At 41.3% G+C, this 24,713-nt stretch overlaps 3 protein-coding genes across 6 annotated transcripts in view; 2 read left to right on the top strand and 1 right to left on the bottom strand.

Annotated features, from left to right (window-relative positions):
- Positions 1 to 1,415: 1,415 nt before the first annotated feature.
- Positions 1,416 to 15,519, bottom strand: ATRIP (ATR interacting protein). Of its 4 annotated transcripts, none has more exons than XM_030501938.1 (13): positions 15,083 to 15,519; positions 14,719 to 14,801; positions 13,301 to 13,471; positions 12,526 to 12,641; positions 12,062 to 12,222; positions 10,760 to 10,855; positions 9,832 to 9,961; positions 8,674 to 9,405; positions 7,897 to 8,039; positions 7,221 to 7,312; positions 6,252 to 6,326; positions 5,758 to 6,007; positions 1,416 to 4,422 (listed from the first exon to the last, which is right to left on the bottom strand). In XM_030501938.1, the coding sequence occupies exons 1-13, from the start codon at positions 15,462 to 15,464 to the stop codon at positions 4,355 to 4,357; spliced, it is 2,499 nt and encodes an 832-aa protein (XP_030357798.1). In that variant the 5' UTR covers positions 15,465 to 15,519; the 3' UTR covers positions 1,416 to 4,354. The 4 variants fall into 4 exon arrangements, with proteins under 4 accessions (XP_030357798.1, XP_030357797.1, XP_030357800.1 ...); XM_030501937.1 differs by having other exon boundaries at positions 14,719 to 14,804; positions 15,083 to 15,488; XM_030501940.1 differs by lacking the exon at positions 15,083 to 15,519 and adding an exon at positions 14,949 to 15,074 and having other exon boundaries at positions 14,719 to 14,804.
- Positions 15,520 to 15,714: 195 nt separating this feature from the next.
- IPPK (inositol-pentakisphosphate 2-kinase) overlaps positions 15,715 to 24,713 on the top strand; it is a 56,440-nt gene continuing 47,441 nt past the window's right edge. The window contains exons 1-2 of the mRNA XM_030501925.1: positions 15,715 to 15,904; positions 18,069 to 18,119. The gene's annotated coding sequence lies outside the window, so the exon portion shown is untranslated. The remainder of the gene's footprint in view (positions 15,905 to 18,068; positions 18,120 to 24,713) is intronic.
- Positions 22,603 to 24,029, top strand: LOC115614706 (protein BTG1-like). The gene is made up of 2 exons (XM_030501935.1): positions 22,603 to 22,807; positions 22,981 to 24,029. Exons 1-2 carry the CDS (start codon positions 22,690 to 22,692, stop codon positions 23,331 to 23,333), a joined length of 471 nt encoding a protein of 156 aa, XP_030357795.1. The 5' UTR covers positions 22,603 to 22,689; the 3' UTR covers positions 23,334 to 24,029.

Here is a 24,713-nt window from a genome sequence, read left to right as displayed (position 1 = left end):
CTTCTCAATGTGTATTTTGACCTGTGTGTTGAATATCATGCCTCATTTATCAGGTTGGCCAGTTCAATGTGTGGTAAGTAATGCTTTCTACTCTGTGAAAACTTTTTTTGGCTGATGTTTTTGTTATATTTTCAATAGTTTTGAAAAAAATTCTTATGAAAGGTTGTATTCATGCCCCTGACTCATTAGTCTTTCACTTGAAGATATTTTCTTTGAGCAGGTCAACAATGCTTTTATAAGACCTAAGTTAAACCTGTTAGAGGCAAGATAAAGCTGGAGAAAATAAGTTATATTATCCTTTCAAGAGCTCAGGCATCTGTATTGGACTAGCCTCTGCTTCACCTTTTTATGGCATCCTCCACTAAGGGTGAGTTAACCATGTTATGAAGGATGTCCTTCTGTTGTAAAGTTAGGTTTGGGACACAACTAACTACTTTTGTCAGTACTGGGTAGTGAGGAGGCTTTGCCTGGTGTGGTGAGGCACAGGTGCTCTCTGTTCCCCTGAGGCTGCGGTGTGCTGTGCGGGTTCAGAAGCAATGCATTTCTGTCTCAGTGCTGTCCCTCCTCTCCTGCAAACCAAGTCAGGTGGCTGTTTCATTTTTTGCTTCATTAGAGTGAAAAAGAACAATTCATGATCTGTATAACCTTCGACAGCCCATTTCCCTTACTTGCAGTCAAAACAACTCTTAAATCAGTTGCTGGAGACTTTTCATTCTAACATTTCTTGCTCCTCCAGTTGGTTTTCATGGTTCATTCTAATGTTACTTTGGCCCTGGAATCAGGTAGGATATGCCTTCCAGGCTGCTGGACTGCAGCACAGCTGTGCTGTAAAGGAAGTCTAGCAAAACAAATTGTTCAGGTACATTCTCAAAATATCAACTGACAATATGACTAATGCATAGACAAAAAAAAAAAAAAATACTGTTATCTCCATTAACAGACTGCAGTTTTGTGGTTGGAATATGATAACCAATATAAAAATCTTTTCAAAAGGAAGTTACCACTTGAGCAGCTATTCAGAGCACTATTTCACTGACATGTTTTGTGAACTATATAGTTCATATATGAACTGTAAGTGCCTGCTACAGGGACAAGATGCTCAGCACACTGCTAGCTGTTTGCAGTTAAACCTTATACTGAATGTATTGGCCCTCAGTCTTGGAAGCATTTTGATAAACTTCAGCCACAGTGGCTTTGTAGGGCTTTATAACGCTCACAGACCTTTTCTGATCAGTCTGCTAAATTAGTCAGTGTGGTATGGTTTTTATTTCTAACAATTTACACTGTAAATGTAAGTTTGTTGTTACTTAGCCACAGCAGATAATAGTCTTTACACAGGCAGATTGGAACTGCTGCATATGACTTTAATATAACCATGAATAATTCATATTACTGACTGTAACATAAAAACATTATTCAGTAGTTAAAATAACTTGCTGTTTTAATAGTCTAGCACAGGCTAAACTTTCTTAAGCAGTAGGTCACACTAGTGGGATCAATATGAATAAACACAACTCTGGTCAGATGTTGCATGTTACATGATGAGGTATTTTGTATTTGTCTTATTACAGCTTGGTTTATAAAAAGGCATTTTGAGGCCTGACATGACACAAACCAGTTGTCTCTGGAAGTTTGCTTTTACTCAGGGCTGGACTAGATGACCTACAGAGGCCCCTTACAATCCCAACTCTTCAATGATTCCATGAGTTGTAGAAAATAAGGTGTTACCAGTGCAAATTCCCTAAATATTTTAGTCAATGATGCATCATTTACTGTATTCTGTACCTAGCTTTAGTAGAAATAAACAATGTGTTTGAATCCATGCAGTACCTCAAGTCCTTGGATCGCCACAGGAAGATGCTTAGCAACACAATGATACTTTCTCCTGTGCTGCAACTGATCAAGGGGTACTGTCTGTACGTCTTGAAATACACGTCAGCAAGGCTGTTCTCCTCCTTTTTGTGTAAAGTTGCCTGAGAAATGGGTAAGCTAGTAGTGGTGATTGCTTTCTTCATCCAGCTCCTGCCTGGCATTAGTCCTGTCTCCTTGGTTGCTGGAGGAGGAAAACGCTTAGCAGAGGAGGAGCTGGAGTTGCCATCCCCATGAGCAAGAAAATAGGTGGCTGCTACTGACTGAGGAATGTGATAATCATGCATAGAACACAACTGGTGAGTTTTGTTGTTGCTCAATACTTCATTATTCAGCCCTGTAGCTGTGCTTGATGCCAGAGTAAATTCCTTAGTTGAGAGGCACAGCTTATCTATAATATGTTGGGAAAATGCCTATTGGCCTTGAAAAAATAGAGCTGCTATGCTGTGGATTGTTCAGGGAGTGTCTGATGAGAACAGTCTGCGTTCTGCTGTTTTTAAGTCACGAAGATAGCAAACCAGTAGCCCCATAATCTGTAAAAATGCTTTGGTTTTTTTCAGGGGATGATCAACTGTTGCATATGCGAATGGATCTCTTTAATCCCAAGAAAAAGTTGAATGAGAATGTAAAAAGGGAAGAATTACTGAAGTACAATCTTGCCCAGGTATAGCCTGGGCTATACCACTTTAAAGTCAAAAGTGGGAAGAAAATAAGTGCAGATGTACAGGTTAGGGTGTTGTCTGTTACAGTGGGTGGATGGGAGGGGATGCAGTACCAGAAGGGAACAGCTTAGGGTTATTTTCTTAGTATTTTTTTCCACACATAACACTTCTGTCTATATAAAGTTTAGCAGTAATACACTTCTCACTTTTACCAAGTTGTCATATACATGCCCCTTAGATGAGGCCGGGAATTTTTTTAAACAAGTTTTTATAACTGGATTGCTTCAACAGTTCTGGATTCCTCAACTCATTTTTGTCCAAGCTACTCTTCATAATTCACTTGGCCTATTCACCCAAAGATCAGGTATAAATGTATGTTATCACTATAAACTCAAATTATATATAGAGAAATTAGATGGTGAGAATAGCATAGAGCAGCTGAAAAGTGATGATGGCAGGTCATTGAATTTTGGGATATAGCAACTCTATCTTTTAACCGCCACTAACAGCAGGCTAACTGCCAGATCTGCTTTACCCCTGCTCGTGTTCATAAGGCTATTTTTAAAGAATTACCTTAATGTTTATTTTGGGTTTGAGTAAGGAAGGAGCTTTTACCCAACATTCCCAAGCTCTTCTCTCTAATCCTGAAGTCCAGGAAATGCTGTGGGGTTTGGTTTGGGGTTTTTTTTGGGGGGAGGCGTGCTTGGTTTTTCTAAAGTGAACAAGTCAAATGGGTTTAGGTCACATTGAAACTTCTGTAGCATGTCTTGCCCAGTGCCATGGTGGCAGTTCTAGGGTTATTACCATGCAAGCACACAAACTTAGAAGGCTTTGCTATTATGTGCCTGCACATCCATCCTTGCTGCAGTTAAGCAGGAAAATGGCAGTTCTCCAAGCTGCTACAAGGAACTTGAAACCTGTTCCTGACAAGAGTAGTTGGCAGCTTGTGCTGTACAGAAACGAATAGGCCATGCCTGTGAGAGCTCTGCCAGCTGTTGCTCAAAGAGAAGGAGGCTTAGCCCTAGGCTGTGTTGTGGGAGGAAGGAGTGAAGCTTTGTACTTAGGAGCTCTGGCCCTTGAAAGGGTATAGCAACAGTTCTTCCTCCAATCTTCAGTGCTGTATCCCAGCCAATGCGATGCTCCTTCATCTTCACTGTGGTGCCTATCCAGATACTACAACCAAAAACCCCCGTTATTCTGCACATCTTTCTCTTGCCAAGTAAGACAGAATGCCTTCGCAATGTTACCATCTTTCTCTTCTACCAGGACAGGTAGCTTTTTAAAACAGCAAGTTCTAGTATTTTTTGTTTTGGCATCTCAACAATAGTTATTCTTTCAGCAGATCCATGAAATTGAGAAAAATTATCAACTCAGGCGATCACTACAGGGCTTTGAATTTCTTGCTCAGAACTGAGCTGCCAACTATAAGTTATTTGTAGAAAGGTTCTTAAAATCACAGTAAACTGTTTACTAATATCAACATGAAAAATTTGGAAGTCAAGCAAGAAAGTGCTACAGCTACAAAGAAACAAATGTGTTCAAAAGACTTTCGTAAGTGGAATTGGTCATAAGCCACTGAGTGGGTTTGTACAGCAAAACAGTACATTGCAGTATAATTTTTAGTGCAAAATTTCTGTGCTTCCACCTATGTTTAGATGGCACTTAAATAAAATAATCACAACAAAGAAATGCCTTAGTTGTGCTGCATTTGAGTGCAGCCTTTAGATTATCACTTAATAAAATAGATGATTGGAATTTCTCATTTACAGTGGCAATGATTATGATTTAGATGAGGAAGGACACAGATCTTTGCTAGATGTTAGCTAGCTGGAATCCATTCTTTGCTCTTCTGCTTCTGGCTCAGGAGGACACAATTCATCCAAAATCAGCTCTGCAACAACAACAAATCATGTCTCAGAGTCATTTACCTACTTTATACAGTATAATTACAGCTGGTATCTGTTTGCATTTTAAAACATACTGACTGTAGAAGGCTACAGCAAATACTCTTTATCAATGTTGCATGCAAACAGGTCTTTACATGCATTTTGTCATACAAACTTCTCCCCCTCTTTAATGCCTTTTCAGGCATTAAAGGAGAGAACTAGCTTAGGCAGTCAATTAAATTTAGCTATTAGTGAAAAACCAGTAAATGGTACTTTGTTATTTTGCAACTAAGTTTAAAACTAATTTTTGTTAACTGATTTTTAAAAGTCACTAGGACAAAAGCACAGTATTTTGTGTTTTAAAGGAAGAACCAAATGCAAACTACAGGCTTGCAGGCACACACATGCATCACCCTCCCCAACTTCCCAAGCTGTTACACCATTTTGGTCCCTTCCTAAGCATAACCAGACAAGGTGTTTGGCAAAGTTCTAGAATACCTTGGAATACTCTACGCAATCAGAGTAGAACCCATACTTGGCACACTCTTTAGCACCTCCAGAAAAGTCACCGTAACTAATAGCGGCATGCTTGCATCACCTGCCTTAGTTATGCAATACATACACTGACAATGAAGGATTTATCACTCTGGCTCTGAATAAGACCAGATGCCTTATCTGATATCTTGTAGCAAACCCACCTACTGATGGAAGAGCACAATCTCCTCATCAGCTCTACAACATACATGTAAATAATGCCATGAGTGAACAAAGAAAGGGCATTGAGGTACAAGGAGGAGAGGCATTTTCACAAGAGTAACTCTGTCTAGGAAATGGACACCAGAACTGTGCAAAGCAAGGGGCAAGTCCTGATGGGCACGGGCTAGAGCAGCTTTTTGGGTAGTGAAGGAATGTTGTAGGTAGAAGAGGGAAAAGGAAGAAAGATGTTAAGGATGGTGGGGAAACAAAACAGTTGCAGGGAGAAGGTGTAATGATGCTAGTTGGAGATTTGAAATAATGACACCTTCTTTTTTAGTAAGGTTATATATAGTGCAGATTGCTTTACTAAGGAGAGTTGGAGTACAGGATTTTGTTTTATCAGATAGTAGTGGCATATCTCTACAGAGCGAACAACAGAAAACTATTAAAGAAGAATAGTAAAGCAGCGACTCAGTATAATGAAGATTGAGAAGCACTAGACTATGAACTGTCTTCAAAGGTCTGAGCAACAAACATCCATGGTATTTGGTACATTGCACTTGTATAATGAGGAAAGGAACAGAACTGGAATTTCTATTTCTGCAGCATGTACAAAAGCCAGATTATCACTTGACTTGTTTTACCTTCACAAGCACTCAATTTTTGAGTCTTTCTGAGAATTGCTCTTATGCCTGGCATGGCTTGGTCATATTGATGGAGAACTTCCAAACAGTGTTCATGAAACAGTTTATCTTTCTGAGATAGGCTGTGCAAGAGTAAAAAAGCATCCCGTAAAAACTGAATAATTTGTTCCTTATGTGCACACAAGCTGTTCTCAGATCTTCTAATCTTCATCCACTGTCTATGTAACATTATAATTAGTGCCTTAACCACCTGCAAGAGGAGAAGAAAGTGCCTCAATACACAAAGGTATAGTAGTAGAAAACTTAATTCATTATGAACTTTACTAATTAAACTTCCAAATTTCAAAATACTGTCTAGTTAGCAAAAGCAAGCTTCCTAGAAGGTGACCTCCTTTACATTTCTCTTTCATTTTAGCTAAAAAAAGGGACAAAAAGCTATTTTAGCATTGAGTACCTTAAAGTTCTCAGTAAATTTAGCCATTGTAGTGACATACCTCGAGGTTACACTGGCACTCTGTACCAGGTAATAAAACTGCTGCACTGGAACACCTTGTCAGGAGTCTAACTGTCTATTACAAAAAACATACAGAGTGCGTTATAATGAGTACTGGGGTTCTGCAGAATTATCAAACAAACTGCAAATAAAGGGAGGCAGAAATGACGTTTCATTATTAACTTCACACATTCTTGTTTTTTTCTTAACAGTTGATCTTTATCCCCAAAAAATTGTTTAAGTTTTTTCCCTGTAAAACTTTACAGACATAGAACTTGCCCTGCACAGAAACTTTTTCAATTTTCTGATGAGGAAGGCTAGTGAGGTACAGTGGGCCTTAATTCACTGCATACAAATAATGTTTACACTGATTCTAACAATGTAAGTAAGGGGATAATGAAAATGGTTGAAAATTCTTTCAAATGAGAGCAGAAGCAGAACAAGTAGTAGAACCTCAAAAGAAGTCACCCCTGTCAGAACAAATGGTACAAGTTTAAAAGCTATTTTTCTTATATATAAAAAAGCTAGTATTTCCACTGAATACAATTAATATAATCCTAAATTGCTAAGACTGCCTTTTATATGTAGTAACTCATAAGATACAGTTTAGAATTAATCAAGTCAAAATGAATCATAGATCTTGCTTCCTTTTACTCCTCTATTGATCTAAAAGCAAGATAAAGCTTAGTGTTGAATGTTTACAGCCATCTGAGGATCTTTCTTCTTCTTTCAGTGACTTAACTATGACTGTTATGACTGATGTTCTCTTGAAGAACAGTTACTGATTCGGTTTCAAGCAGCTACTCTTGCAAATCAGTGTAACCCCTTACTCCAAGCTAATGCTTTCTGTTCTATTTTAGCTGGAGAAAGAACTTGTTTTCAGACAATTTGTGCATTGCCCTGCTCCTCCCGCTCCCCCAGCTGGAAACAGCAGGAAAAAGCATACGAACAAACAGCAGTGGTTGGTTACCTCTTGTTCCAGCTGAAGCCAAAGCACTTCAGACGCTGCTTTATCTGGTCTTGATGTAATATACATGTACAGGGCAAGAAGAAGGCAGGTGTCTGAAACAGAGATAATTTTGTTCTTTTTGTAACTAGTCAACTGTTTAGGATAAAATTTAGTTTTGTCACACAAGACAACATTTCAGAAAATACACGGAGTGCTATCCTGAGACTTGTGATACAGGCTCAACTACTTGCTTAACTTCAGACATCTTAAGCAGCGCTGAAGAAACCAATATCCCTAAACTCTATAAATGCGTTTGTGGTAATACAGACCTCCTTCATTCATAACGAACTGGACAAAGACTATTTGTCATGCAGCGTACTAGAATCCTTAAACTCAACAGTATCACGCATGCACATAAACGTCAAAACTCCTCAAAAGCCTTTTTTTTTCCCCACTCATCAACATTAAATATTCATCTGGAAAGTAGTTTTAAAAATTGACATGGGTATCAAAAGCACTGTATGTAGACAGACAACACAAAATACTCTTCAAAAAATAACTGAAACACTAAAGTTTTCAGGTAACATAGGAGACTATTTGGGCTTTTAACACCTTGAAGCAAGGCCTGTTTGCATTGCTTTTAGTTATGCTAACTAATGTTCAACTGATAAGTTCTCTGTGTTATGAAGTCTTTTACCTGAATGAGAACAAAGTTGAACAACCAGTGTATGGTGTTGAGCAAGAATAGATAACAGTTTCACGGTCAAAAGGACAGCAGGCAAAGGGGTCTCTGGACACAGACAATGGAGCAGTATCTGGCTACTCAGTAAGTGCTGAAAACTTCAAAAGAAAACAGAGTTAGAAATGGGAGATGCACTGACAGTTTGAAAGACACTATTTCTTGTACACAGCATCATAACGTGTGCCTTTTCAGCCATTCAAAACACACCTGATCCCAATTTGTGTCATAAATAAAATGTATACTGAAAACCATGTTCGGTTACATTTGGCAGTCATTCTGCAATTCATCCTATGGTTGTGTATATCAGACCATTAGCAAATTAAATGCCTCACTTTTGAGAGTGGCATTTTACCTACCAGAATGAGACCCTGTTCATTCCTTATGCATCTCCCAGCAATCTTGAAAAACCCAAAATGAATGTTACAGATATTCTGATCAACTGCATATGGCCTTAAGAAGTTTTCTCACTTTCAGGTGATGGCTATGCAATGAAGCAACAGATCTGCTTCATGTAAATGTCATAAGCAAATTTTGTTACAGATTGGGGTGACGTTATCATATTCATTAGCAGCAAAGGCAGTAGAAAGATCCTCAACTGTTTCTCAAAGGTGATCTGAGAATTCTCTTGTACATGTCAAAACTTCTGCTGTCATCTGTACAAGTTAGTTTCGAAAGAGAATGAAAATTGCTAGACAGTAGTCTGAAATAATTTTAAACCTATTGCTGACTTACATTATTAGCAAGTCCATCGTTGAATTTTCAGCTAATTTCACCAAAACCTTTAGGCTTTGGTTCAGTATCCTATCGGTCTGGGAGCCTTTTGCAGCAGAAAAAGCTAAAACCTGAAGCAGCTTTTTAAATAAAGAATGTTGAGGTTTATTGTTATTGGGAGCATCCTGTGGAGCTACAGGCAGCCCTCCTTGTGCCCCGGTATCTTCTTTATTATCACACTGGTTATCACACAACACCTTTTTGTCCATCTTGGAAACCTGTTCATCTCTAGCAGCAGCACTTTCTTCCACTTCAGTAGATAGCAACATGTGGACAACATCCCAGCTATAGAACGTCAAATAATACAGAATACCCAGCGAAATAACTGCAGTTTCTTCAAGAGGTAACCTGAAGTCCTCCTTACTTGACACCATATTTGTGTTGGTTCTGGAAGAAGCAGCTGAATGGTTTCCACAAGAACCATTTACTGATTTGTCTGCCAGTTGTACCGCTTGACAGTACGCACCAATATGGTGTTCTACCAAGGGCAAGAGGTGCACGGCACCTTGGATCTTGCAGCGTGTGATGTGCAAGAACTCTCTCTGGCTTTCTATTGGGCTTCCTTCAGATAATCCTCCATCCATAGCAATCAAGTTCAATCCTGTTACTGCAAGTTTTTGAGCTTCTTGCAAGGATCCAAGAGGAGCATTTTCTTCTTGAGTTGTCCTGCTGCTAGGTAAGTGTGTGGACTTCCTATCCAAACAAAGTTGAAAAAAGGGAAAGACTTCAGAAGAAAAGGCAGAGAACATAGCTGAAATTTCAGTTACTCATATTCTGAATCAAATAATGGAAAGGCTAGAGTAACAAGAGATGACTTTCCAAAATAAAATGTAAACTGGGGGAGGGAATAGTACTCCTTGATACCTGGTATATAATTATTATGAATATAATTGTCCATTAATTACATAATTAACCTAGTTTATCACTTAAGTGTTGTCCCCCTGTTTAGTATCTATGATAATCATGACATTTCAAATTAAATGGCCTAAGCAAAACAGCATGTAACACAAAGAATGAGCTATCCTTTGTGAATAAGCATTTCTTAGTATAGAGATTGCCACCATCCTAAGAACATGTCAGATGCAGTTTAACAAAAAAAAAAAAAATAGTAAAACTTACGTATCCAAATAGTTGGGCTGCAATACAGCTCCAGGTAGAGGCTCAGAGTTACTGCTAAGGAGATGGCAGAGTCCTAGTAATGACCCAGGGACAATGGGCTGTTTCATCAGTGCATTTAGTAAGATAGAACCTGAAAGGATACACAACTGGTTTTGGAGTAGCTTTACCATCAACTGCAGTATCGACAACAATAAAACCATAATGTTTCAAATGATCAGCCCTATTATAGTGTAACCTTATTTATAGTGCTCTCAACCTCAAAATACTTTTTCCATTACAAATCTTCTATCTCTACAGGAGAATGATTTTCAGATAAATGAATTTATGACTTGAATATTAACCAAACTATATTTCGACATACTTTAATTACAATCCAGTATTATCAAAATAGCTCAAGCCAGATGATTGTATATTCCAATTATCCTGATGACTTGCTCTCCATGTTCCAGTTCAGACATTAAAATTACATGATGCAATTCTATTCTGCATTGGAAATAAAATAGTACCCTGCAGAATTCCTAGTGTTGATGGTTGTAAATGTCATTTAAAACAAACAAACAAACAAAAAAAAAGGGTACATTTTTTCTGGTTTTATATTGGTTTACAATAAAAAGCATAATATATTAATATTGGAAGAGCCAGCCTTGTAACAAGATGCCTTTTGATCTGTATCCTTTCATAAAGCAAAAACCAGGCAAACTTTTTCTTAAAGTAACAATATAAGAATGTTATTGGGATACAAGATAATAATATAATCTGGAATGTTTTACTGCAAAATCACAATGTTAAACAGTGACTATCTGAACACCGTCTACTGTGCAGTGGCACTGTACCATAGCAGGCTTCTCAGCACAATACTGCTTAGTAGAGGCAATGTAGCTGCTCCTCAGAAATGCACACTATTTCTGTATTAACAAAATTAAGTTACCTTGTGCATTTCGTTTAGGTACAGAGTTGTAGGAACCATTTTTTCCCATAGCTTCATGCTTCACGGGTAACACTTCAGGATGGGTTATCTTACTATCTGAAACAAACCGTAATTATGAGTCAAACATGAGAACTACATTTCTCATACATCCATGCCTATCCTTTACACACATTCTGTTAGCCACAGCTGTTATACAGTAAGAAAACAGGCAGAGACCAGTAAAAAACTGGTATAACTCAAATACGTCAAACAATAGTAAAGAGCTGTATGCAAGTACTATTGCTCCCCAAATTAAATTAGAGAAGTGAATAAAATTTCAGCTTTACTGTTAGATGTTCCAGACTGTTCAGTGCTATTGCTCTCAACTTTTGTTTTAGAAAAAACCCAATACCTTAAGTTGAATTCCCACTACAAGTAGAGATTAACAGAGGCACACTGAGTGTTGTTACCATAACAGTCAGGAGGCTGAAAAAGTAGCAATACTAATGCTTTAAGGCTACTGTATTTTTCTTTTTGATGGAGTTCATCCTGCCGATTCAATTTAAGATTGAATACTGTAACTGACAGTAACATCTCAGATTTTTCATGACTCTTCCTCTAAGGATTAGTTGATGATATCCAAATTTCTTCCATTTACTATTTCACATCAGAAACATGGCAGTCAGCTGCTATAAAAACCCCACCATTTTTGTTTTATATAATAACAATCTTCAAATACACGAATATATTGGTTTCTTAAGCTTTACTCAATTGATTTCAAGATACACCTTTGTGAGACCTACACAGAAGAGGAAATGAGTGTACCGTTTCAGTTGCTTCTTTCGATATGGCTAAATACGACCCTTTAAAATAAACTCCCCCTAACGGTCAGCTTTAAAGCCAAAACTACAAGAACACAAAAAATGCATTAGCTGACTGGCAGACAAATTCAAGAAATAGGCAAATTATTTCCTGATCTTCGCTAATCAAGGAGAAAAGCAGACTAACAATTCGGATATTTCAGTTCACCACATAACAAATGAAAGTTTTTATGATGGCCAATAACCACTTCATAGCATCTGGTACATAGGCATTACCAGGGTATGAATCAAAATGATCTTAACGCAAATTTCAATCAGCTATTTCATGGCAATTGGTATAAAAAGGAAAGAAATTGAAGAAAAACCAGAATATAACAAATACTTGTTTGTTTTTCTCTACAACAAACTTACTGAAACTGTCCAGTCACATAGTATAAAATCCTTATCTAAGGCAGAATGTTCAGATGCAGTTAAAAATGTTGCAAGTTGCATACATGTTTACCTTCTTTGATCAAAGTAGTTGGGGCAATCAAATTTCCTGAAGAACACGATGGTCTAGCAGACATGTCAGCATTGAAGGATTCCTTTGTAGGAAAAGATCTTTTTCCAGGCTGTGGAGAACATCCTTCTGGTATCACTTGTACTGCAAAGTTCTTTTTAGGGCTAAAATAGAAATCAAACACTAGGATCAATCAATATTTCTTTTGTATTTATTTTACTAAGCAATAAACAAGGATCTATTTGCACTGATGTTTGAAAGGTACTTCGCTATTAACTCTCTGCAGTTTTGTCACAAATGCAAGGAAAGCTCTTTGTGAGCAAATTCCCTAGAGGTCAATAGACTTTTCTGGTTGTGATTTTTAAAGACAATAGAGCTAAGAGTTACATGAAGAAAGAAAACCTCTTCAGTAGTTTAAGCACACACATTGTAAAAAGGAACACAAACTCATTTTCCAAAGCTCCTACCTTGGTGTTAAAACTGTCTGAATAACATGCTTATTTCTTTCACAGTTCTGAAGTTGTGTTCTTAATTCATTCATTTCTGCATCTTTGAACTGCAGCTCTGACTGTAATGACAGCAACTGAAAGAGAATTAAAAAGACAGTTTTACTGAATAATTTAGAGGTGTCAGAACTGCCAAGCAACTAGAATTACCATAAGATTTCAAGATTACCATCTACTTACTGTGAACTCTGCATAGATCTCCATTTTTAGGTATGCTAGTGCAACTAATACTACCTTAGAACCAAATGCCAGAAGTTCAGGCAAGAAGCACATGACTTGTGAAGACAGACCAAGTGCCACGCAGAGCACTACTACATTAACAGCATGTGAGGCCATTAACAGCAGAGTAAACAGGACAAAAGCAGCCACTGTCCTCTTCAGGGCTTTCAGAAAGATGACTGCAACAGGAATAGCAATCTGATCAGTTCTAAAGCATGTTCTGTCACTTTTTTCCACTTTAAAATACATTCCAATGTTAATGTTCTCGGGATTGCTTAAAAAAAAAAAAAAAAAAAAAAAAGAGTAAATGAACACCTCTACCACTTGAATTTTACCTCCATTTTGACAGAAGAAAACCTGCAGCAGAGTCTTACAAATGCTTTCTTCTAGATGAGGGTAGCATATATAACTTGGAAACTCCACACAACTGTTCTTCCTTTGACTAGATGATCTGCCATATTAAGTCATAAAATTAGCTTCTGCATGTGATATGCACGTAATTGACACAGTTACAAACCTTTTTGGAGAACTCTTTTTCTTTTTCACTTAAGATCTGAGATTTTTGCTGTTCCAATAGCATGTATGATCTCTTCTGTTCCTCCATAGCATACTCCATCTGCTGCATCGAGTCACGCAAAATTTTAATTTCTCCATTTTTAGTAAGAATTTCATCCTGCATTTCTTTCAGCTGCAAACAGATGAATTCCTCAGAAGACGCATATAACCGGAAGCATGTATTTATATCATTATACGGGTCAAAAATTAGGTATATTTAGACTTTTTAGAAAGAAAAATTTTCCTGTAAGCCAGTGCACAAATTCTGCAATGTTGCTTCTCATCTTTTCCTGGTTAAATCAGGCTCAGCTACTGTTTTCTCTAACAGAATTATAAAATGACAGCAAAGGCATGTTTTCGTATGCTGTTGTGGTACCTGTCAGAGACCATCCTTCTCCTTCCCCTTCTCTGTGATTGTTATTTTTTTTATAAGTATTCTAGTCACACACATCAATAATTTATTCATTGTTTGGACGATAACAATAATAATACTTCATCTAGCCCGGCAGCCAACAAGCACGCTGTCCTCAGACAAGCTACCATCCCCAGACTCTATCTTGACCACATCTATAGTCTCTAATACTTTCTGAACAACCATCTCACTCAGAGACAAGACTTTGGAGAGAGAATAAGATTGTTACTCAGGAAAGCGTGGAGAAAAGGGCAGAAATACACCTCTACGCCACTGTGTAAAGTTATGGTTTACCCCCATGTTGAACGTGGTGTATGGGTAGGAGCTTCCATAATAAAGAATATAAAAGAGCTTGGAAAGATTCAGAGACCAGAGGTAAGGGTGATGAAAGAATACATTACAGAATACTAAATACCTGTGTAATATTTCTGGATCAGGAAGTACCTACATGAAATTTTACCAGAGACTAAAAGACTTTTCTAGTAAAAATAAAATCATAAACTTGCTCAGGTCTTATATTCTTCTTAAGCTGTCTGCCAAAAAAGGATAGACTTAGCATGGACATTTGTACCTTCTTACTTTTCTGCATCTATTTCTTCCCCTTTCCATAAGGGATCATCGTATAAGTAACAACACAACTTATAAGTCATTTTCTCAAATCTTTAAGTTTCACAAAACAAGTCTTGCTGGCTAGGTGACAGGGCAGAGAAGAATCCATTTAATGGGAAACAGGCAAAACTGACACATGAGCATTTGCTAATCTGAAATGACCAAGAAATAAAATCTTGCTCTCATATCGAATACGGCTAGAGCCATTTCTAGTACGATGCTTTTAATAGATCCAGGGATTTCAAACATTACTAGTCAACTTAATTAGAACTAAATACTTGAAACTAAACTTATCCCACCTTTCAGTTCACCTTATCAAAAATACGTCATATTTAGAGAGGAGGGGAAGAACTACTGACCTTCTGTTTAATTTCCTCATGCTGTGTTTGCAGGACTTCAAACTGGAAGGCATCTCTCACCAGACTATCTTCTGTACTGCTTACTGCTGCAGAAAAAAGCCAAGATCTGTTCTGAAGCACAGATGAGGTATGTACATCAGCAATGACTGAACATTTTATTATTTACTATTACACACCTCTGAGTATCGTAAGAATTATACTGTCACTACAAACAGGTAAATCGCACACACCTCGTCACCACATAACTTTGCTTCAGCGCTTGCCCATCAACCCTTACGGAGATCACACCCGTGCTCTCGCCACACCGCCAGGCCGAGCGGGACCGAGCCGCTTTCCCCGCTCCCCGCCGCACGGACACACCGACCTGCCAGCTTCCTCCCCGCCGCGGGAGCTCCGCCCCGGGGCAGCCCCGCCGCCGCCCGCCGCTCGGCGCCGCTCGGTCCGAACCCGCCCCACGCGTGTTTCGGAGGCCCGGCAGCGGCCTCCTGGGACAGCGCCTGCGAAGCCAAGATGTCGATCTCTTCCAGGTCGTCCGCCGTAAAGTCGTCATTGTCTCCGAAGAGGTCTCCCGGCCCCTCCTGGCGCCCCGCCGGCCCCGCGCTCTTGGGGCGCTTGTGTGGCGGGAAGCCGTTCTCCAGGGCTCCGCCGCGGCCCGCCGCGGCCGGAGGGGCGGCCCCGGCCCAGCCCGCCCCGCACAACCCCGGGCCGCTCCGCTTCCGCGGCCCGAGCGCGGGCTGCGCCGCCATGGCGGGGGCGCCGGGCACAGAACCGCCGCGGGCACAACCCCGCGCGCTAAGCCGCACCACGTCGCCCACCAATCACTGCCGGGCAAAGTTTCCCTCAGACCAATGGGAGCAGCGGCCGGGCCTACGGCGGCTCCCGAGGGACAAACCGAGCATCGGCGCGCAGCGACTGGCAGTGGTGACCTGCGCTGCAAGCGGCTCGCTGATTGGCCGGCTGGGCGGCGCGCAGGCAGGCGCGAGCGGTGCGGCTGAGGGCGGCGGGAAGGTTTGTTCTGTCAGCGGCTTGAGGGGCAGGCTGCTGACGTCAGAGCGTTAGCCGGTGATATCACAGCACGTCGTGGTGCGGGGCTGGGCTGCTGAGGTAACGCTGAGCTGCGGCGTGGCGGCACCGGGGCCCCCGTCAGCGGCGTGATGGCAGTGTGACCCCCCGCCACCTGACCCTGGTGAGGCCACGTCTGGAGAACTGTGTCCAGTGCTGGGCTCCTCGGTGCAAGGCAGACAAGGAGCTGCTGGAGAGGGTCCAGCAGAGGCCACAAGGGTGATCAGGGGTCTGGAGCATCTCTCCTATGAGGAGAGATTGCGGGAGCTGGGCCTGGTTAGTCTAGAGGAGAGCAGACTGAGGGGGGATCTCGGTAATGCAGATCAGTATCTCAAAGGCGGGTGCCAGGAGGATGGTGCCAGACTTTTCAGTGGTGCCCAGCGACAGGACAAGGAGCAGTGGCCATAAACTGAAAGACGAGAAGTTTCACCTCAACATGAGGAAGAACTTTGTGACGTTGAGGGTGGCAGAGCTCTGGAACAGGCTGCCCGGGGGTGTTGTGGAGTCCCCCTCCCTGGAGACATTCCACACTCGCCCGGACACGTTCCTGTGTAACCTGCTCTGGGTGGCCCTGCCTTGGCAGGGGGTTGGACTGGATGATCTCCAAAGTCCCCTCGAACCCTAATGATTCTGTGGTTCTGTGATCACTCAGCAGGGCCAGGTTAGTGATGTCATGGCATCCAGACCCTGCTGGGCAGGGTTGTCAGGCTGCTGAGTGCTTACCTCCCCAGCAGAGGTTCACAGAGAGCCCCTGCAGACACCTCCTGTCGTCCTGGCAGCCATCGGTGCTCCTGATCCTTCCTCCTTGTGTGGACTTCCCGTGGCAGCTGTGGGGGGACACGAGGCCACAGACATGCAGGTGGTTTTGGTTATTCCCCATGGGAATGTGGGACATGAGACTGTAAGGAAAGGAAATTATTCCAACTCAACCTACTCGTAACACTTAGGAATACCAGGACGCACTTACTCTGATTTTCTATTGCAGACTCAAAGGGGTGTTGTCCTTCCCTTTTTTTTTTTTTTAATTGTATTAGTTGCTCCAATAGAAGACCAGTCCTGATCTAATACTTGAGTCTACAGAACAGCCCATTACAAAAATAAAGCACTTCCCCCTGTGAGGTCCCAGCTATGTTGGTAAACTTTTCAAGCATAAACTAGACAATAGCCTTGCAGCACATTTTAAAAACAGGGTTAGTAACAATTTTCAGTGCTATAAATCAGTTTACAAATCCCCTGGAGGTCTTTGAGAAACACTGTGCTGTTATTATGATATATTTCCAAAGCTTTCAGAGAATTTTGATTTCTCTTGTTCTTTTCTCTGTTTCCCTCTACGTGCAGAAAAACTTAAATAATCACTAGACTGTAGTTTGTAGTTTGCTTTATCAGTGCACTGCTCTGGCATCATTATCAGCAGCAGCCTCTGATCAGCCAGTGAAGGCAAAAAAAACCCCTGAGGGTCAATGCTCTCAGCTGTGCTGGCTCATCCCACCTTCTCTGCTAAAGTGACAGCAGGTGATCCCTCTGAACTTCAGCAGGTGGGACTGCTGCATCTAATCAGGGTAAAAGGGGCAGTCTCATAGAACAAAATGTAGAGTAACTAAGGTATTTAGTTCTAAGGTGTTGACTTCAGGTTTTCTTCCTGTTTTTTCTAAGAAGTTGTATTTTATTAATTACTGTACCAAGCTTGGGAAATTATGGAGGGATTTGATGCTCACATCATTGGCGATACCATTATTTATATTTGGAAATACACTTTTTCTTCCTGTAATGGGAACATAATTCATGCCTTTGTATTCTAGCAACAAAGAAAAGGTAATTCTTAAGAATTTTTGTTTTTAAGGGTTTACTTGATTATGCTTAGACAGAAATGCTTCTATGAGATAGAGTGAAAGTAAAATGGCTTGTTCTGTTTACAACCTCCTCTTGCAGGTTCTAGTGCTCTGTTTCAGCTATCTATGTTTATAGAGACAGGTAACAAGAGCTTAATTTATGTAATCTAAAATTAACTTGACTTAGACTTTACTTGGTCTTAATGCTGCTTTTTTATATATAAATGCATAGGCCTGTGCTATCATCATTATTACTATTTTATTATTACTTTTATGTAACAGCATACTGTGTAAATGATATAGCTTCAGTTTTACCTTATCCTTTTCCTCTAGCTGAAGAAAAATTGAATGATAGAATATTTCGACACACTTTACTTTTTAAGACAAAAATATTTATTTATTAAAAAAATTATTTAATAAGATCAGCTAAGATACTGACTCTGTTTTCCTCTACTCCAGGTGTCCCTGCTAAGGAAATGACTGGCAGATGAACAGCATAACAACAACAAAGTAAGTCTGAGTTGATGACTTAAAATATTCTTTGTGAAAGAAGGTTGTATGTGTGGTAGTTGTTGCAGGAATTATGTAGCTGCCACCTAGTCCATGGTAGGAATTATGCAGGTGGCACCTCAACAGGGCTTGGCTGGAGGTTCCTGCTAAAAGATGAGTTTGTCAGCCTGCTGAGTAAAGGAGCAGTTTGAGCTGGGTGTCTCCAAAGGAGGATCACTGCTGCCGATCGTGTACCCCAATTACACCCCTACATGCAGGTTTCCTGGAATGTACCACCCATTCTCCTCTCCATTCTGGTCAGAGGCCTCTTGATTTCTTGCTGGTTTTCTTGGTCATTGGGCTGGCTGCCTTCTGAAATAACCTCATTCCTGGGGAGTTGTTTCCTTGGTCCTTTTCTTCCTTGTTTACATCTGCTAGTTTTGTATTTGCAGCATTAGTTTTATCAAAAATTTTACTCCTGGTCAGCTCTTACAGCCTATGGCTTCAACTACTTTAGTTTCTAGTACTAAACAAGGTTATTAATCCTAACAATTCATAACTGCAGTGCTAACTTACCTGCTTCTGCTATCTGTGGGATGAGGCTTCTCAACTCCAAGCCATGGAAATCTTCCAGCAAATGGAGGAAAACAACCAAACAAACCCCCTAGAAGCTTGTGTAGGTTTTTATTGTGGCTTTGTTTGTTTCCGCACCCCCTCTGTATATGAGTACTTAAAATTTGTTTCTAATGAAAAATAACATATGTCAATGGCTACTGCTAAACATTTCTGGAACAGTGTTTCCACATTGTTGTTTAATGACAACTCCAGTACTCTCTAAACCAGACTATTTATATAAATGGCTAGCTTAAGAATTGGCAAATAACTAGTTTTTGATGAACCCTTCCCAGAGTTTGTTTTAAATACTATTGCCTATGGAATAATTTTCTGGCAGGGCAATTGAAGTCAAATAGTTAAGTATCTGTTGGTTTCTTCTTGTCTTTCTGTGGCTTGCTTGCCCTGAGCCTTAAATGTGAGAATACAAGAAATCAAAGTGTAACTTTAATGTCACCTGGTAACTGTGGCATCTTTTTATTTTTACTGCCAGACCTTACCTTCTGCTTTCAATTGAATGTTCCACTTAGGACTAGTGGATCCAGGTGCAGGAGCTCAATCTAGTGAGCATTAGTCTGTGTTAGCAGTGATATAGCATTAACTCTTTACTCTTGTAGTATTTTTAGCTACCTACTGACTTGGAGTAAAATCAGACTGTATATAATTGGGAATTTGTGCATATATTCCTATGAGCCTGTGCAGCCTGGAAGGGGGAAGCTCTTTAGCATAATTAAGCATTATGTTTAATAACTTATGTCTGGATTTTTACCATTCTTAGTGCTGTTAACCATAATGTTATGTCTATTCTGGATACTCATAAGAATTTTGTAACTTCAGTGCAAATGTTGTTTCTCTGTCCATTACTTACTGGATCTGGAAATGAGTAGCTGTCTTGCTGCATTTGTGATAGTGCTATCAGGGCATTAGAACCTTCGATGTCATGTGGTGTAGATATGGTAGGGGAAGTCTGTGTTTCCCAAAGGGAAGGGGTTGTGAGTAAGGTGAGTAAGCATTTGGGATAAGTACCTGACAGACTGTGCAGAATAAACCTAGACCTTGTCTTAAAGCAGTGATAAAAGTTTGTTGTGTGTGAATCGATCAAGTACCCAGACCAAGGCACAAATAATACAGGCTTGGTCTTTCTTGTTATTGCTGTTGTATAACTATCAAGTGCTGACTATGTCTGCTCAAACATAGGGTGGTAGAGTCCACATGTGCCTGGATAGCTTTTCTGGTGAAGTCTCCACAACTGGAGAGCTGGGGTTTGCGTTGTGATTCTCAAAACATTGAATAAAAAAAAGACTGAAGTAATTGGATGACTGCGATGTCCAGCTATCACCAGAGATAAAATGTTTGGTGGTTTTTTTTTTTTTAATTTCTAAAGTTTGACGTACTGCAATGCAAACTCAACTTCAGTGAGAACTTACTCTTATTAGAATTTACATTTACTTTATTAAAGCATCTTGAGCCAGTCCTGAAACATGGCTAGGAAGGAAGGTAGTCTAGTGATAACAGCTGTGAGTGAGAAGAAAAGCAGCACAGAAACCTTTTCCTGAAGGTGAAATAAGATGATGTTTTTCCTTCTTTGACAAAAATGTCTTTGGTTAGGCTACCAAATGGCATATAGAATTATACTCTAGCCAGGTGGTGAAGTGGGACCATTAAACTAAGTCATAGCACCTGAGTTTTGGGTAAATGTCTTTGCCCTTCTTTGGACCTATTGCTTGCTATTGGGGAAAAGGAAGGGTAAGAAATCTTGAGTGTCTTAATTGAGTTACAAGTGAGGAGGCACTACGTGAGTTCTAATGCTGTCATATTGTTAATTCAGAAAAACCTTGTTCAAATTAGATGGGAACTGGCGTTCTTGAAGTAGGTTTGCTACAAGCAGAATGAGTCTGAAGAAGTTATAACTGTAAATGTAATGACACTTTTCTTTGACTGTTTCAACGTATCAGATGGCAGAATCTAGCAAAAATAAACTGTTGGGATTGAACAGTAATTTGCTAGTAGCTTAATGAACAAACTGTCTGTCCTGCTGTTGCAGGTAACTGGGCATTCCCCTAGGAACCTTTCCTGTGTGGGATGAGGTTTGGCTCTGTGATGAGCTCTTCTGTAACTACAGCCTTGATGATTTCTGACCCTTAGATTAAAGGGACAGAGGTCTGGGGAAAGCACCTGTAAATTCCCAGCCTATGTAAAGAAATCAACACCCTTTTTCCAAAGAGGAGTTAAGACACAAAGTTATTACTGGTTGCTAGTAATAACTAAAACACTAGTTTGAGGAGTCTTCTTCACACTTGTATTGATGAATGGGTTATTACCAAAAATTGGTAAAACCAGATCTAACTTTTAAAGGTTTGCAGGCATGGCTTTTCTGGGTATGGCTTTTGCAGCTGACAAACTGGAGGTGATGTCAGGTTCTTACAGCTGGCAGACAAGAAAGGGGAAAAGGATTCAGGTGTGCAGTTGGGAAAACAAGACATTACTTAGTTTCCTTAGAGGTGAGATCCTTTCTGAAGAAAGGTCCTGTGGCATGTCACAGGCCTCACAGAAGAATAAAGGAGAGGTTGGCTTGATTTTAACAAAGGAGAATATAAAGTCTTACAACTTAACCAGCAATGTAAAGAAATCAACACCCTTTTTCCAAAGAGGGGTTAAGACACAAAGCCAGTGAAGGGAGAGGATGTATTTAAGGCAAGGGGCGGGGGGTGGAAATGGTTGGGGCATTGCACAAACTTCTGAAAGAAAACTGCTGAGAACTGTGTTTGGTTACAGCTGCAGACAGCCCTGGCAAAAGTGGCCTGACCTTAGTGCTCTTGAAAACACTGATTTGGAGGAATTGCTTGGGAACAGGACTTTAAGGTTGGGGGGGAAGAAAGTTTGTGTTTGAACCAGAGAGAAAGCTTTTTGTGAACTTGGAGAATCCTGGCTATACCTGAGAGCTGTTTAAAAGCTTTAAAATAGCATAAGAATCTTGTCACTGCACTGAAGGGGGCAGGGTCACAGCTGAGTCCATCCATGTCCCTGGATGTGTTGTGGAACTCAGCTGGTGCTTGGCAATTTTGTGGAGGGAGCGAGCCTGGTGGGGTGCTGCCAGAACTACTAGTTTGGAGCTCTTGGGCCAAGAGACTTGCCAGGATAACTGGCCTCAATACAAAACTTTTCTATTGTAATGAACTGTAGGTATTCCTCAAACTTGGAGCCTCAGCAGTGATGCTGAGTTGTCACTAAATTTCTATGTCTCAAACAAGCCATGTTCTTTACTCCACAAAATAATATGACGTTTGTGCTAACACAGACTGTTCAAACATTTCCATGGCTCAAACCTTTATGCCCCATAAAACAGCTGGTCCAAAGGGACCTAAACAAGGGTCTAGCAGTTTGTGTTCCCCTCAGTGGGCCCTGTGGTGTGACCTGCAGGTGGAGCAGCTTGGCACTTAGTGCAGTGTATGTACGGCTGCTCTTATGCAGAGATAAGCATTAGGTCTGTAAACCTCAAAATCTTTCCGGTGTCACACTTAAAATATGCAGTACAGTAGTCGAAATACAGGGCAGAGACGTATCCCTTCACCGTCATACATTTCACAACAACTTCGCGTCGTTCACTGAGCAGAACTGTTAGCTGAACTCTTGCAGATGTGTTCAAGCGTGCTGAATTCCCAGGAGACGAAGCGGGTCCGGCCGCTGGCGCGGTGCGATGCCACCGATCGCGCCGCGGGGCAGGCCCCGCCCCTCCGCCAGCAAAACAAACACGGCCCGGCCCGCGCAGCGGACCAATGGCCGCGCGCGGTGGCCCAGGCCGCCCCGCCTCCGCCAATGGGGCCGCGGCCTGCCCGGGGGCGCGGGGCTCCGCCGCGTGATGCTGCTGTTGCTCGGCTCCGCCATTGGCTGGAGGCTCGGGGCGGGCCCGGGGCTGTAGCGGCGGCGCTGGCAGCGGGCCGGGGTGGCGGCGAGGCGGTGCGCACCAGCCTGGGCGGCCATGAGGACCGAGGTCTCCACGGCGGCGGCGTTCGTCACCCGCCTCCTGCGGGCCGCGGGCGGTATCGGCGAGGAGCAGCTGCGGTGCTTCCGGGAGTGCCTGCAGGAGGCGCTGCGCGGTGAGCAGGGCCACGGACCCCCGCCGGAGGGGTGGTGGGTGAGGGGGCTCTCTCCGGGCCGGCTGGTCCCGCTGCTGCCTCCTCTGCCCCCCGGCGGAGCGCAGGCTCCGCGGGGCTGAAGGGCGGTGGGGCTCCAGGGCCGCCGTAAAGCTGCTCTTTGTTCCCTCCCGCAGAGCACTATAAGCACCACTGGTTCCCCCTGGTGCCCTCGAAGGGCTCCGGGTACCGGTGCATTAGGATCAACCATAAGATGGACCCCTTGATAGGAAAGGCAGCGGGGATGATTGGACTGAGCCACGAGAAACTCTTCCAGCTTTTACCCAGCGAACTGACTCTCTGGGTCGACCCTTTCGAGGTGTCCTATCGCATTGGTGAGGATGGGTCTATTTGTGTCCTTTACGAAAGTCCCCAGCCTGGTGGGAAGCCGACCAAACCGCTGGAGAGTAGGACCAGCTGTAAGGAGGAGTGGAGAATTGGCAGATCCAGCCCTTCCAAGAATTACAACATGATGACAGTATCTAGTTAAAAATTACTATTCCTTGTACAATGATGTATGTATCTAAATCTCATGGTAAACTTAAATGTAACTGGTTTTTTTTTTTTTGTTATTGTTGTTTTCTGTTGGGTTTTTTTTTTTTGTTTGGTGGTTTTTGTTGTGGTTTGTGGGTTTTTTGTGGTTTTTTTAATTCTTTCACCCTACTGTCATTAAAGTTGTAGTACTGCCAAGTTCTTTGTGGCCAAGGGCTAATGTATAAAACAATTCTTTTCACTGCATGTTACTTTCTGGATTGTGTACTGTAAATGCACTGTACAGTTGACTGTTTTACACCTTTATATTTTCAAACAAGTTTTGGTTATTTGTAATAAAAAGCAATATTGTAGCATTCTTTACGATGGATTTTAGTCAAGATTAGCACTTGTTAAAACATTCCTGAATTATTTGAGCAATAACACAAAAGAGGGGTGGGTAGCAAATCTAACCAGCTGCACGTAAGTCTTCTCAGCGATTTGTCTGCAGACTTCTCTCAGGGTCATTTAAGTTTGGCTGCAAGGCACAAATAACAAAATAACTAACTCTTATTTTTCCTTTTTCAAAGCATGCATTTATTTGAGGGCTGGATTCTGTCATGCCCTGACATTTTGACAAAAAGAATTGGGAAATTAGTTTGTCTTGTTATTTCTAGTTATTGGAGTAGACCAATAAAGACTTGCCCAAACTGCTTCTGGCTTGTTGATTTTATTGTGTTGTCCCCCTGGCTTTTTACATGGCTCTCAAAGCTTGCTCTAGGTATTTTTAATAGTCACAGACAGCTTCACAGTTAGAAAGGGGTAGCTCTGAATTTTCATCTTTATTTTGGATCCCCACAAAATGCTTAGTTTTGGTAAGGCTGGTGGCTCTGTGTCCTGTGTTGAGCCGAATAGTCTGTGTAGAGCTGTGTGGGTTGGTTTTCAGTGTGTGCTTTATCAAACTGAAAGGAAGCAAAAAATACACTTCTAACACTTGATCTATTGCAAAAAATGCTTGCGTTTACTGGGAAATTGAGTTTGCTTTTAAAACTGCAGCTTAAAACCACCTAGGAAGATGCCATCGTGTGGCTACCTTGACTTTTCTAGAAGGTAAAAACCTGACCTTTCTGGCGTTGAGTTCCTTCTCACTTCACCAGTGTCTCCAATACCAGTTGGGTACAAGTTTCAGTAAGTACAAGGATCAACTACAGTGAGTTTGATGTAATACTGAAACTTTGCGTTGCTTGTTTATGTGGAGGCTCTTAGTACTAATACTCCAGTGAAGGATTCAATACGTGGATATTGCGATTCCTACTCTAAGAAGCAGTGGTTTGTAATCGAGCTGTAGAAGACTGCATAATGTCTAGCACTGCTGGTTTTTTGGTAGCCTGGCGTTTGA

Source organism: Strigops habroptila, chromosome 11 (genome assembly GCF_004027225.2).
Source record: "Strigops habroptila isolate Jane chromosome 11, bStrHab1.2.pri, whole genome shotgun sequence".
Taxonomy (NCBI): Eukaryota; Metazoa; Chordata; class Aves; order Psittaciformes; family Psittacidae; genus Strigops; species Strigops habroptila.
This window is presented reverse-complemented; position numbering and strand designations above follow the sequence as displayed.

Bases quoted from the DNA above. Each gene is read 5' to 3' on its own strand.
- LOC115614706 (XM_030501935.1), top strand. From the start codon at position 22,690: ATGAGGACCGAGGTCTCCACGGCGGCGGCGTTCGTCACCCGCCTCCTG. The intron at 22,808-22,980 runs GTGAGCAGGGCC...TCCCTCCCGCAG, and splicing joins CCTGCAGGAGGCGCTGCGCG to AGCACTATAAGCACCACTGG.
- ATRIP (XM_030501937.1), bottom strand. From the start codon at position 15,464: ATGGCGGCGCAGCCCGCGCTCGGGCCGCGGAAGCGGAGCGGCCCGGGG. The intron at 7,313-7,896 runs GTAAAAGACTTC...TCTCTGTTTCAG, and splicing joins TCAACTTTGTTCTCATTCAG to ACACCTGCCTTCTTCTTGCC. The intron at 4,423-5,757 runs GTAAAACAAGTC...TTGTTGTTGCAG, and splicing joins AAAATTGAGTGCTTGTGAAG to AGCTGATTTTGGATGAATTG.